A 13,021-nucleotide genomic window follows, 5' to 3' on the forward strand; every position below is an offset into this window, starting at 1 on the left:
GCTCCCAAACCTTGAATGAAGAGTGCTACCCAAAATATACTTGTACAAAGTGCTGGGAAAGGCAGGAAAGAAGTCTTTGTTCTCACGTTTGGGGAAGGGATACCAGCTTGCATATGTCAATCACCCATCACCCTTAGGAACTCTCCCACATATTGTGGTAAGTTGGCAGCTTTGGGTTCTCTGTGATTATTAAGCATGAGAGATCCAGTTACTTTCTGGGGATCTTAAAATCTGAACAGGATGCAAGATTTGGGAATTACTGGTTCGTACCATCAAAACTTAAATCTGCTCTTAAACTCTTGGAAGATATCAGCCTGGTGCAGTACAATTTTAACAAATTCAAAGCAGGAGAGGAGGAGCTGAGAACAAAGTTACAACCTGTGACTGAGTTGATGGTATGATAAATTGAGGCAGGAATTATGTGGAGGCAATTATGAAGGACTCCAACTAGGAGAGGTGTGGACTGAGAGAACACTCTGGTAGCTATGAAGTCTTTACTTTTGATTGGGCATCCATTGGATAGATATATTCAGCTTACATTTCTATTATATTTGATTGAAAGTGTTGACAAAAAAAGTTTTATTTTGGTAAAATAATGCATAACACAAATTTTAACATTTTAACCATTTTTAAGTGTGTGGTTCAGTGGCACTGAATATATTCATCTTGTTTTACAACTGTCACAACCATCCATTTCCAGAACTTTTTCATCTTTCCAAACTGAATCTGTGTACTCATTAAACACTGACTCTCCATTTCCTTCTCATCCCAGCCCTTAGCAAGCGTCATTCTACTTTCTGTATCTATGCATTTGACTATCTAAGTATCTCATATAAGTAGACTCTTATGACATTTGTGCTTTTCTGTCTGGTTTATTTCACCTAGCATAATGTCTTCAAAGTCATACACATTAAAGCATTTGTTAGAACTTCATTCCGTTTTAAAGCTGAATAAGATTTTATTTGATGCATACTACATTTTGTTTCTCTATTTATCCACTGATAGACATTTATGTTGCTTCCATGTTTTGGCTATCAACCTAACTGCCTATCAGTGGTAGACTGGATAGAGAAAATGTGGTTGCCCCAGCTCCAGGAAATGGCACCTGAACAGTTAGGCTGTTTCTGATCTCCTGGAGAACCAAGGTGAAGGTGAGAATCAAAGTACACGGCATCTCAGGTCCCCAGGTAGAGAGGATAGGAGTTATTCAAGAAAAATTGAGGGTCATGTTCTCACCACGGTTTCTGGCTAGCTACTCTCCATAGCATGAATAGCAGGGGGTCCTCTTGAAGCTGGGCTTTGATGCCTCCTCCAGTCCCCATCTTCTTGCTCTCTCCTTGAGAAGACTTGTACCTGTCAGTCTCACAGCAAGGCTCTTAGGTCCCAGGGTACATCTCACATGAGAACTCCAAGTACCTCTCAGTTCCACCTACTTCAACAACCTGAGAGATTCTAGTCCTCAGGGAACTGTTGATTTGAGGGTCTCAAAGAAGTTAGAATCAACTTGGACTCTATTTTGTACATTTGGATCTAGAGTCATTTATAACCACTAGAAAAAAGAGATTGAATTAGTTGCTCACATTTATTCGAGGTTTGTCCCAGACCATTAGCTTAATTGCAGTCATTCTCAGAATTGCAGGTGTAGGAGATGGCATACAGCATGAGGTCACACAGACCCTCCTACTCCATGAAAGAATCTACACCTCTTCTATAGGAAAGACAGAGACCACCAGCAGCTCCAACTCAATCTCCACTTGTATTCCTCACCCCCATTCTCTGCCCCCCATTCCACTCAATAGTAAGAACTTATTGTCAAATGATAGTAAGAAAATATTAAAATCAATCAGATATATGAAATATACAACTGGTTACTTTCAATGAAGTGACAATAATGATGAAGATGATATAACAAAAGAAACTATAAATCAGAAGACAAAGGAGTGATATCTTTAAAGTATCATCCAGATTTCCACACCCAGACAAAGAATTCTTCAAAAATTAAATTAAAATGGTGTTTCATGTTAAAAAAAAAACCAACAGAGTTGAGCTCCAGTAGACTTGCAGTATAAACAAAAGTAAGTTCTTCAGTCTAAAAAGAAATAATTTTTGATAGAAGTCTTGAATTTCATGAGTGAATTGTGACCACGTAGGTAATTTTTAACAATCGTCATTGTTTAAATCAAACTATAATGTTCTATGAAGTTGATAACATTTATAGATGTAAAATATAGGATAATAATAAAAAATGGTGGGAGAAATGGTATATGTATCTGAAGATATAGTTGTTTGTATTATTCAAGAGATAAAAATACTGATGTAAGAAAGATTGCAATATGTCAAGGATGCATATTTTAGTAACTAGGCAACTATAAAAGAAAGTAATAAAAGACAAATAAAAATTAAGAGGAGAAGACCAGGCACGGTGGCTCATGCCTGTAATCCCAGTACTTTGGGAGGCCGAGGCCGGCAGATCACGAGGTCAGGAGTTCGAGACCAGGCTGACCAACATGGTGAAACCCCGTCTCTACTAAAAAATACAAAAATTAGCTGGGTGTGGTGGTGCTCACCTGTAATCCCAGCTACTCAAGAGGCTGAGGCAGTAGAATCACTTGAACCTGGGAGGCGGAGGCTGCAGTGAGCCAAGATGGCACCACTGCACTCCAGCCTGGCGACAGAGCACGACTTCATCTCAAAAAAAAAAAAAAGTGTGAATTCTATGGTATGCGAATTATATCTCAATACAGCTGTTAAAAAAAAAAACCATAGTTGATATGGCCAGTTACAGCAGCTCATGCTTGTCCATCCCCAGCACTTTGGGATACTAAGGTGGGAGGCTCACTTGAGCCCAAGAATTCAAGGTTATCGTGAGCTATAATTGTACCACTGCACACCAACCTGAGTTACAGAGCAAAACCTTGTCTCAGAAACAAAAAAAATCACAGTAAATAAATTGAAACAGAATACTAAAATATGTTTGAATAATCCCAAAACAGGGCAGGAAAATGGTAAAATAAAATAAAATAAATAATAAAAAAAGAAAAATAGTAGTAATAAAATGGTAGACCTAAATTCAAGCATATCAATAATAACATTAAATGCAAATACTCTAAAAAAATTAGGGATTGTCAGAATGAGTTAAAATTAAAAGTGTGACCCATATATATGCTTTCTAAAAAGCTCACCTCAAATATAATGAGGTGAGGCTAGGACTTAAAGGATGTGAAAATGCATACTATGCAAATACTAGTCAAAAGAAAACTGGAATGGCTATGTTAATAGCAGACAAAGTACACTTAAGAGCAAAGAAAATCACAGGAACAAAAAGTGATGTTACATAATGTAAAACAGTTGATTCAGCCAACTGCGGTGGCTCACGCCTATAATCCCAGCACTTTGGAGGCTGAGGCGGGTGGATCACCTGAAGTCAGGAGTTCATGACCAGCCTGACTTACATGGTGAAACCTTGTCTCTACTAAATACAAAAAAAACTAGCCAGGCGTGACGGTGCGTGCCTGTAATCCAAGCTATTTGGGAGGCTGAGGCAGGAGAATCACTTGTACCTGGGAGGCGGAGGTTGCAGTGAGCCAAGATCGCGCCATTGCACTCCAGCCTGGGCAAAAAGAGCAAAACTCTGTCTCAAAAAAAAATTTTTTTAAGTTGATTCTTTAAGAAGACATGAGAATTCTTAATATGTATGCACCTAACGACAGAGTTTAAAAATACATGCAGCAAAAACTGATGAAACTGAGAGGAGAAACTGACAAATCCAACATTAGGATCAGAGACTTCAACATTCCTCTCTCAGTAATAGACTGAGCTAGTAGACAAAAAAGTTACCAGCTATAAAAGTGAACACCATTGAACAACTGTGTCTAATTGCCATTTAATATTCGTCCCATAACAGGGCAATACACATTCTTTCTAAGCACACATGGAGCATTCACCAAGATAGACCAGTGTCATCAAGCAAACTTAACCAATATAAAAGACTCTCACGATTGGTGAAAGTGAAAGTTAGTTCAGCCATTGTGGAAGACAGTGTGGCGATTCCTCAAAGACCTAAACATAGAAATACCATTCGACTCAGCAATCCCATTCCTGGGCGTATACCCAAAGGAATATAAATCATTCTATTACAAAGACACATGCATGCATACGTTCACTGCAGCGCTATTCACAATAGCAACGACATGGAATCAACCTAACTGCCTATCAGTGGTAGACTGGATAGAGAAAATGTGGTACATATACACCATGGAATACTAAGCAGCCATAAAAAAGAATGAGATTATGTCCTTTGCAGGGACATGAGTGGAGCTGGAGACCATTATCCTCAGCAAACTAACACAAGAAGAGAAAACCAAATACCACATGTTCTCACTTGTAAGTGGGAGCTAAATGATGAGAACACATGGATACATAGAGGTGAGCAACACACACTGGGGCCTTTCAAAGGGTGGAAGGTGGGAGGAGGGAGAGGATGAGGAAAATAACTAATGGGCACTAGGCTTACTGTCTGGGTGATGCAATAATCTGTACAACAAACTCCCATGACACTTTACCTATGTAACAAACCTGCACTTGTACCCCCTGAACTTAAAAGTTAAAAAAAAATCATATCAAGCATGTGTGTTTATTAAAATGGAACTTAAAAAGAAAGTAGTAACAATTTGTTTAAAAATAAAAAACCAGTAAAATCTGCAATCACTTAGAAATTAAACAACACACTTCTAAGCAATCCGTGAATTCAAAGGAAATCTCAGAGGAAAGAAGGAAATATTTTGAACTAATATAAAAATACAACATAACAAAATTTTTGTGGTGCAGCAAAAGTGATTAAAGGGAAAATGCAGAACCAGTGGATACAGAAGGCTGACTGTACGATATTAAAAGCAAAAAAAACCCCACCAAAACCGAGAATGAGCTATTGATACGTGTAACAACATGGATAAACTGGGAAAACCACACTGAAGAAATGAAAGCAGACCCTAAAGCAAATATGTTTGGTTCCAGTTATACGATGCACAGAACCTGACAATACAGGTATTGCCTTCTTGTATACGGACAGAAGGAGAATCATTTGAACCTGGGAGGCAGAAGTTGCAGTGAGCTGAGATTTTGCCATTGCACTCCAGCCTGGGCAACAAGATAGAAACTCTGTCTCAAAGAAAAAAAAAAAAAGACATAATTTTTGTCTACAAACTCTCACAGAGGCATTAAAGAGTAAAATCTGTTATGTTGTATTGTTTCATAAAAGTTTTACTTATTTTATAACAATTGTATTGGATAATAATCACAATGAGGTAGTTTTAACTGGAAAACAAATGCTGCCTCTCTGTGCCTATATGGATAGGGAAGCTGAGGAGACCAGAAATTCAAGTGTTAAGAAGGTAACTTTTGGCAGCCAGGCATGGTGGCTCATACCTGTAATCCCAGCACTTTGGGAGGCCAATGCAGTGGATTGCTTGAGGTCAGGAGTTCGAGACCTGGCCAACATGGTAAAACCCCATCTCTACTAACATACAAAAAAAAAAAATTAGCTGGGTGTGGTGGCAGGCATCTGTAATCCCAGCTACTAGGGAGGCTGAGGCAGGAGAATTGCTTGAACCCCAGAGGTGGAGGTTGCAGTGAACGGAGATTGTGCCACTGAACTCCAGCCTGGGCAACAGAGTGAGACTCTGTCTCTAAAAAAAAAAAAAAAAAAAAAAAAAAAGGTAACTTTTGGGTAATGGGTAATGGGGGTATAAGACCGAAAGTACATTCCCTTCACAGGGCTGGAGATGGAGGATGGAGAGGGAAGAGAAGGGCAGGTGGAGAGGGGATGGGGTGCAGATGGGGATGCAGGTGTGGTGGGGCAAGACTCACAAGCAGAGGGGAATAAGTAGAAGGGGTATGGGGCAGGAAGGAAAAGAGGGGTAGTCAGTGGGATGTGAGCTTCCAGAAAGAAGCTGACAGTGATGTCCTGCATGTGTCCCACAGGGCTGAGTGTCCACACCTCAGTTCTGTCTTGAGCGGGAGGGGCTCAGCCAGGCCTCTCAGCCCTGCTCTGCTGGGGGCCTCCACACCTGCAGAGCCAACATGGGCCTCAGATCAGCACCAGCCACTTCAGTTCTAATTCCAGGTGGGGCTGAGCTGTCCTGGGGCAGGACAGCTCAGCCCCACCTGGAACTCAGGAGCTTCCTGGAGACAGGCAGTCCGGCTCACCTGGTATAGTAGATCCAGGTGAGGCCATAGGTGAGGAGGAAGCCAGCCCCCATGAGAGCCCCCCTGATCAGGGTGAGGACGAGGGGCCAGGAGCCCTGCTGTTTCTCAGTTACACATATGCAGGAAGAGGAGCTTCCTGGGAGAAAGGAGAAGGTAAGGTGCTGTTACCAGGCCTCAGTCCCTCCCACCAACCTGAATACCTCACCGGGCTGTCTACCCTCAGCACCTGTCCTGCAACTCACTCTGCACAGAAAGGATGAAGGACAGGTGCTGGGAGCCCAGCGGATGCTGAACCCGGCAGGTGAATTCCCCTCCCTCTCTAGCTCCTATGTTAGGCAGCTCCAGGGTCCCAGACATTGAGGTCTGGGAAGGATTGAGGGCTTTTCCCTCCCAGAACCAGCTCAGCGAGGCAGGGGGGTTGCTGTCAACTGTGCAGGCGAGGAACAGGGACTGGCCCTCCTGGATGGGCACTGACATGCCATTGCTCAGGATCCGCAGGGCTGGGAAAGAGAAGCACAGCCAGATGAGTGGAGCTGGGAGGCCCAATTCTCCCTCACTCCTCCCACTGAGCTGCAAGAAGAAAGACAAGACTGTGTGGTGAGTGCTGAGAATGGACTAGTCATGGGTGAAAGGATGAGGACTTGGTGATCAGGTCAGGCTACCAGAAAGAAGGTGGCTGAGCTGAGAAAAGACAGATGAGGAGGAGTTCTCACATTAAGGAGAAGTGGATGGGCAGCTCAGGTGCAGACATGCCAAGAACTGAGACAGGCAGACGAGGAAAGAGGCTCCTAGATCCGCAACTTGGCAGGGAGGACCCAGAGCTCCCAAGACACGATAATGGAGGTAGAAGCAGGCTCAGATCTTTTGGAGCATTGGGTGCCAGATTGAGGGCCTTGGGCTTTATCCTGGAAAGCAAGAGGGGGCTATAAGCAAGGGAAACAGAGTTAGCACTGGATCTAGAAAGATCCTGCTGGAGCCAAGTAGGTCCCGGACTGGAGAGAAGTGGGATGGGAGGCAGGGAGGCTGGGAGGAGGCTGAGGCAATGGGCCAGGGTTGAGCACGAGACTTGAGCTGGGCCTGGAACCAAGGGGATGAGGAGGGAAGTGATGATTGGTGAAGTAAAGGTGTTAAGACTTGCGGACTCGCGGAACAGCTGATGAGAAAGGGTGCTGTCTACAGCGATGTCCAGAACAGCCCTGGGATCAACAGGGAAGGAGGAGCCGAGAAGCATCCGAGGGAGGCGGCTAAATGTGCAGATCTGTGCCTCAGAGAAAGGGCGGGATATAAAGTTGTGGGAGGCATCAGGACAGGGTCAAGGAGAGATCGGATCACTCAGGAATGTGGAGGGGAAGAACTGGGTTCTGGGACAGAGCTGCGGGAGGTGGGAAAGTCGAAGGCTCCCAAAAAGGACGATCAGTTAGAGATGAAGCAGGGCATGCATCAGAGGACATGGGAGCAGGCAGAAATTCAAGAAAAGGGAACAGCGTGTCCTGAGTACTCAAACTCACAGAGACAGAAAAGTAGAATGGTGACTGCTTGGTGGCAGGAGGGGGAAGTGGAAAGTCGCTGTTCAGTGGGTACAAAGTTTCAGTTTTGCCAGATAAAAGGAGCTCCGCAGTTTGGTTTCCCAACAATGTGAACACATTTAACACTGCTGAACTGTACTCTTTAAAATGGCTAAGATGACAAAGTTTGTGCTATGTGTATTTTCTCACAATGAAAAAATAAATCTGAAAAAGAGAGCAGAGAAAAGGGAGAAGCCAAAAGAAATACTAGGTCTGTTCGTGCAAGATCTTAGTGACTGGGATTGGGGGGTTGGGGGCAGGAGGGACCCAGACCCAGGGGCTGAGGGGTGAGGGAGGGTCTCCTCTCCCAATGCTGAACCCTGAGCTAATAGAAGGCTCCCATCACAGCCCCAGAGGGAAGAGGGTCTTTCCTACCTGTGCCTGTGCCATTTCTGAAGAAGATGCTGATGGCGAGGTTCTGTGGAGCATCTGGGATAGAAAGATACAGCCCTAGCTTCAGAGGTGACAAGAGGAATGGGCGTGGTCCCGGGAGGGACCCAAGGAGGGGCCACAGAAACCCACCAAGTGGGAAAGGCTGTCCTTCCTGCCCACACACGAGTTTTCCCTGGTTATCATTCTCTTTCTCTCTCTCTCTTCTACACACGCACCACACACACACACACACCCCTCACTCCCACTGCCCTTGAGGACTCAGCTGTGTCCCCAGCACCACTCACAGGAGACATTGAGCTGGACAGTTCTCTCCGTGGTCACCTGAGCTCCTTGGCGTTTCACCTGACAGGTGAGGTTGGTGCCATGGTCCTCGGGCCTGGGGGTGAGGGTGAGCTCCGAGGAGCGGGTGGTCTCCGGGTCCAGGGGGCTGAGGGCATTCCCCGTCCAGGAGAATGTGAGAGGTCGTCCCGCTTCACAGGATCCTGGAAGGCTGCAGCTCAGCCTTGTGGGGCGGCCGGACTCCAGAGGCTCCAGAAAGTGGATGTCGGGTTTCTCTATCAGGGCTGAGGAGGAGACAGGGAGATACCTGGGCCCCAGGGGCTTGAGGACTTAAGGTGTGACCCCGAGAGTGGCCAGGCCTCAGGCCCCGACCTGCCCCAAGTCCTACACCTCCTCCAGCCGCCCCTGCCCAACTCCTGTCCCTGTTCTCATACGGGGGTCTCCACGTCCCGGGGTCCTCTCCTAGGGCCTCTGCCATACCTGTCACCTCCAAGTTCAGCTTATTCTGTTGGTAGCTATATTTTACATCCCTTCCTCTCTCCACGCGGAAGAAATAGCTTCCCGTGTCCTCCATTCTGGCATCTCCGATGCTCAGGGAGCAGTTCTTCTTCTGGACATCCCCAAGGAGGCGGAATCGGCCCTGGGTCTCTGGCTTCACTCTTCTGTCTGGGTTATTTGTGGCCACAACCTCAGCGTAGTATGGGCTCTGCCCGTCCCGGAACCAGTAGACGTAGAGTGGGGGAGAGGAATACCAGGATCTCCAGGGGTAAGAGAAGGAGCAGGACACAAGGACGCACAGGCCCTCCTGCACCGTCACCGACTTCTGCACTTGCAGCTCGTAGCCTGGCTCCTCCTGCGGGGACCCTGGGGGGACACAGAGGCTCAGCTGCAGCTCCAGCCCCCCCCTTCTCACCTCTGTGCTTGTCCCTCCTCCCTCAGCTCACTCACCCCCCGACAGCAGGGGCAGCAGCAGCAGGGGCAGCATGTCTCCATCCGCCAGGGCCCCAGCCCAGTCCCAGGTCCCGCTGTTAGGGAAGGAAATGCCCCAAATGTGGGGTGGGGCTGAGAAAGCCCCACAGGAAGCCGGAGGGTGAGTGAGAGCTGTGGACACGCACAGAAGGGGAACTTGAGCATCACGTGCTGTCGGGGTGAGGCGGGAGCTGGGAAGCTATCCTGCTCCCACCCCGACTGGACGCCGCTGGTGAAGATACTGAGGCCCCCAGAGGGGCTTGTCCAGACTTGTAAGTCTAGACTCCTGAGGTCACCAGGTCCCATAGCTGCAGCACTTTCCTTATGCACCTTTGTCTACATAGGAAGGAGAACACCACTTGGCCAGCTCCCTGGGAGTCAGGGCCTCGGGACCCTCAGCGAGATGGGAGAATAAATCCTTTATGACATGACAGGAGCTGTGGTGAGGGAAGCACACGCTGGGGGTTTCAGGTGGGGAAGACTTTCCTCTTTCCAGAGGGAAGGCAAGTTGTCAGGGACAAACACATCAGGTGGACATGACCGGGTCCTTAGCAGTCAAGAGAGATGTGGTCCCCGCCACCATTTGGATTTGGGTCCCTCATCTCATCCTTGTCCTTGTCCCAGGCAGCGTCAGACCCCAGCCCTGATGTTGACAGCCAGGTGAGGCTTGAGAGCCGGGCATTTGAAATGTGGACGTTGAGGACATGGAATACCAAGTGTGAACCCAGACCCCTCACCTACCGGCTGTTGAACTTTACAAAAGTTACCTACCCTCTCTGTGCCTCAGTTTGCTCAGCTGAAAAATACAGACAATAATAGAATTGCTGTGTGGGGATTCAGTGAGGTCTCACGTGTAAAGTGCTTAGGACAGTGTCTGGCCCCGAGAATTCGCTCATTCAACTGATGCTTCATGGGCACCTATGGTGCACCAGGCCCCCTGTTTTAGGAGCTGGAGATACAGCAAAGGATAAACTCTTAGGATGAGAAGGTAAGTCAAAAATCCTAGTGGGGGCTCCTCTGGGCACACTGCTTATGCATACCCGTGCTCCACGAAGAACAGTAAAAAAAGAAGGCCAGGCGCAGTGGCTCACGCCTGTAATCCCAGCACTTTGGGAGGCCGAGGCGGGCAGATCACGAGGTCAGGAGATCAAGACCGTCCTGGCTAACATGGTGAAACCCCGTCTCTACTAAAAATACAAAAAATTAGCCGGGCGTGGTGGCGGGCGCCTGTAGTCTCAGCTACTGGGGTCGCTGAGGCAGGAGGATGGCGTAACCCGGGAGGTGGAGCTTGCAGTGAGCTGAGATCGCACCACTGCACTCCAGCCTGGGAGACAGAGCGAGATTCCATCTCAAAAAAAAAAAAAAAAAAAAAAAAAAAAAGAAAAGAAAAAGAGAAAATAAAATAAAAATCCTAGAGGGAAGACAAACATTTAATATGAAATTAAAATACACAGTCTGCTAAAGAATAATATATTCTAAGAAAAAATAAAAACAGGAACACAGAAGAGGAATCAGTGAGGAGTGATAATTTTTTTTTTTTTTTTGAGACGGAGTTTCGCTCTTGTTGCCCAGGCTGGAGTGCAATGGTGTGATCTCAGCTCACTGCAACCTCTGCCTCCCAGGTTCAAGTGATTCTCCTGCCTCAGCCTCTCAAGTAGCTGGGATTACAGGCATGTGCCACCACACCTGGCTAATTTTGTATTTTTAGTAGAGATGGGGTTTCTCCATGTTGGTCAGGCTGGGCTCGAACTCCTGACCTCAGGTGATCCACCCGTCTCAGCCTCCCACAGTGTTGGTATGACAGGCATGATGATAAAATTTTTTACAGCATGGCTTGGGGGGCCACTTGGAGGAGGTGACATTTGAGTAAAGATGTGAAGGGCGTGTGGGAATGAGTCCACTGGTATCCATTCCAAGGGAACCACACATTTGAAAGTCCCAAGGTAGGAACACACGTGGTGTGCTTGGAAAATAGCCATATGCCAGCATTGAGGGGTGATCAGTGGGGAAGATGGTAGGAGGGTAGGTCTTGGAGGTGTCCTGGGTCTGATCATGAAGAGATTTGGGAGCTCTCATAAGAAGTTCACTTTTTTCTTGTCCAGCTGGAACCATGGAGGGTGTCAAAGAGAGGAAGAAGAAAAAGAAGGTTCCTGCTGTGCCAGAAACCCTTAAGAAAAAGTGAAGCGATTTCACAGAGCTGAAGATCGAGCGCCTGAGAAGGAATTTTGCCCAAAAGATGCTTCGAAAGACAAGGAAGAAGCTTTTCTAGGAAAAAGCAAAGCACTATCACAAAGAATATAGGCAGATGGACAGAACTGAAATTTGAATGCAAGGAAGGCAAGAAAAGCTGGCAACTTCTATGCACCTGCAGAACCCAAATTGGCCTTTGTCATCAGGATCTGAGGGGTCAATGGTGGGAGCCCAAAGGTCCGAAAGGTGTTGCAGCTTCTTCGCCATTGTCAACTCTCCAATGGAAGCTTTGTGAAGCTCAATAAAGCATCAATTAACAGGCTGAGGATTCAGAACCACATATCGCATGGGGGCACCCAAACCTGAAGTCAGTAAATGAACTAACCTACAAGCGTGGTTATGACAAAATCAGTAAGAAGCAAATTGCTTTGACAGATAACACTTCGATTGCTTGATAAATATGTAAATATAGCATCATCTGCTATATGAGGATCCGATTCATGGGACCTGTACTGCTGGAAAATGATTTGAAGAAATAACTTCCCGTAGCCCTTCAAATTATCCTCTCCACAAGGTAGAAGGAGGAAAGAGACAACCCATTTTGTAGAAGGTGGAGATGCTGGCAACAAGGAGCACCAGATCAACAGACTTCTTAGAAGAATGAACTAAGGTGTCTACCATGATTTATTTTTCTAATAAACAGTACCCACTTTCAAACTGAAAACAAAAACCTGACTTTTGCTGACTGTATTAGCCAGGGTTCTCCAGAGAAACAGAATCAAGGGGGTGTGTCTGTGTCTGTGTGTGTGTGTGTGTGTGTTTATTATAAGGAATTGACTCACACAATTATGGAAGCAGAAAAGTCCCAAGATCCTCAGTGGGCAAGCTGGAGACCTGGGAGAACTGATGGTGTAGCTCTAGCCCACAAGCTTCCAGGCTGGAGATCCAGGAAGAGCCGAAGTTTCAGCTCCAGTCCAAAGGCAGGAGGAAACTCAGGTCCCAGCTTGCAGGTAGTCAGGCAAAAGGAGTTCCCGTTACTCATAGGAGGGCCAGGCTTTTTGCTCTATCCAGGCCTTCAACCGATTGGTCAAGGCTCACCCACCCTGAGGAGGGCAATCCACTTTACTCAAAGTCTACTGATTTAAATGTTAATCTCATCCCAAAACACCCTCACAGGAACACCCAGAATAGTATTTGAGCAAATACCAGGGCACTCTATGGCCCTGTCAAGTGGAGACCTAAAATTAACCATCACACTGAGCAAATTGTGAAGACAGGGGTTGAACAGAGAAGGGGCAGGATTTTATTTGTTTTTACCTAATCACTCTGCTTGCTTTACTGAGACTAGACTCTGCTGAGCCATTGCAATGCTTGGGATGTGAGAGGAGGGTGCTCAGGTCTGCAAGGACACAGTGGAGGTG

At 46.4% G+C, this 13,021-nt stretch overlaps 1 protein-coding gene across 1 annotated transcript; it reads right to left on the minus strand.

Moving 5' to 3' along the window:
- Positions 1–3,157: 3,157 nt before the first annotated feature.
- Positions 3,158–9,492, minus strand: LOC101133170 (sialic acid-binding Ig-like lectin 14). The gene is made up of 7 exons (XM_019016641.4): positions 9,390–9,492; positions 8,922–9,305; positions 8,447–8,725; positions 8,145–8,198; positions 6,447–6,704; positions 6,205–6,340; positions 3,158–6,065 (listed from the first exon to the last, which is right to left on the minus strand). The coding sequence occupies exons 1-7, from the start codon at positions 9,424–9,426 to the stop codon at positions 6,023–6,025; spliced, it is 1,191 nt and encodes a 396-aa protein (XP_018872186.2). The 5' UTR covers positions 9,427–9,492; the 3' UTR covers positions 3,158–6,022.
- Between the last annotated feature and the right edge of the window lie 3,529 nt (positions 9,493–13,021).

Source organism: Gorilla gorilla, chromosome 20 (assembly GCF_029281585.2).
Source record: "Gorilla gorilla gorilla isolate KB3781 chromosome 20, NHGRI_mGorGor1-v2.1_pri, whole genome shotgun sequence".
Lineage (NCBI taxonomy): Eukaryota > Metazoa > Chordata > Mammalia > Primates > Hominidae > Gorilla > Gorilla gorilla.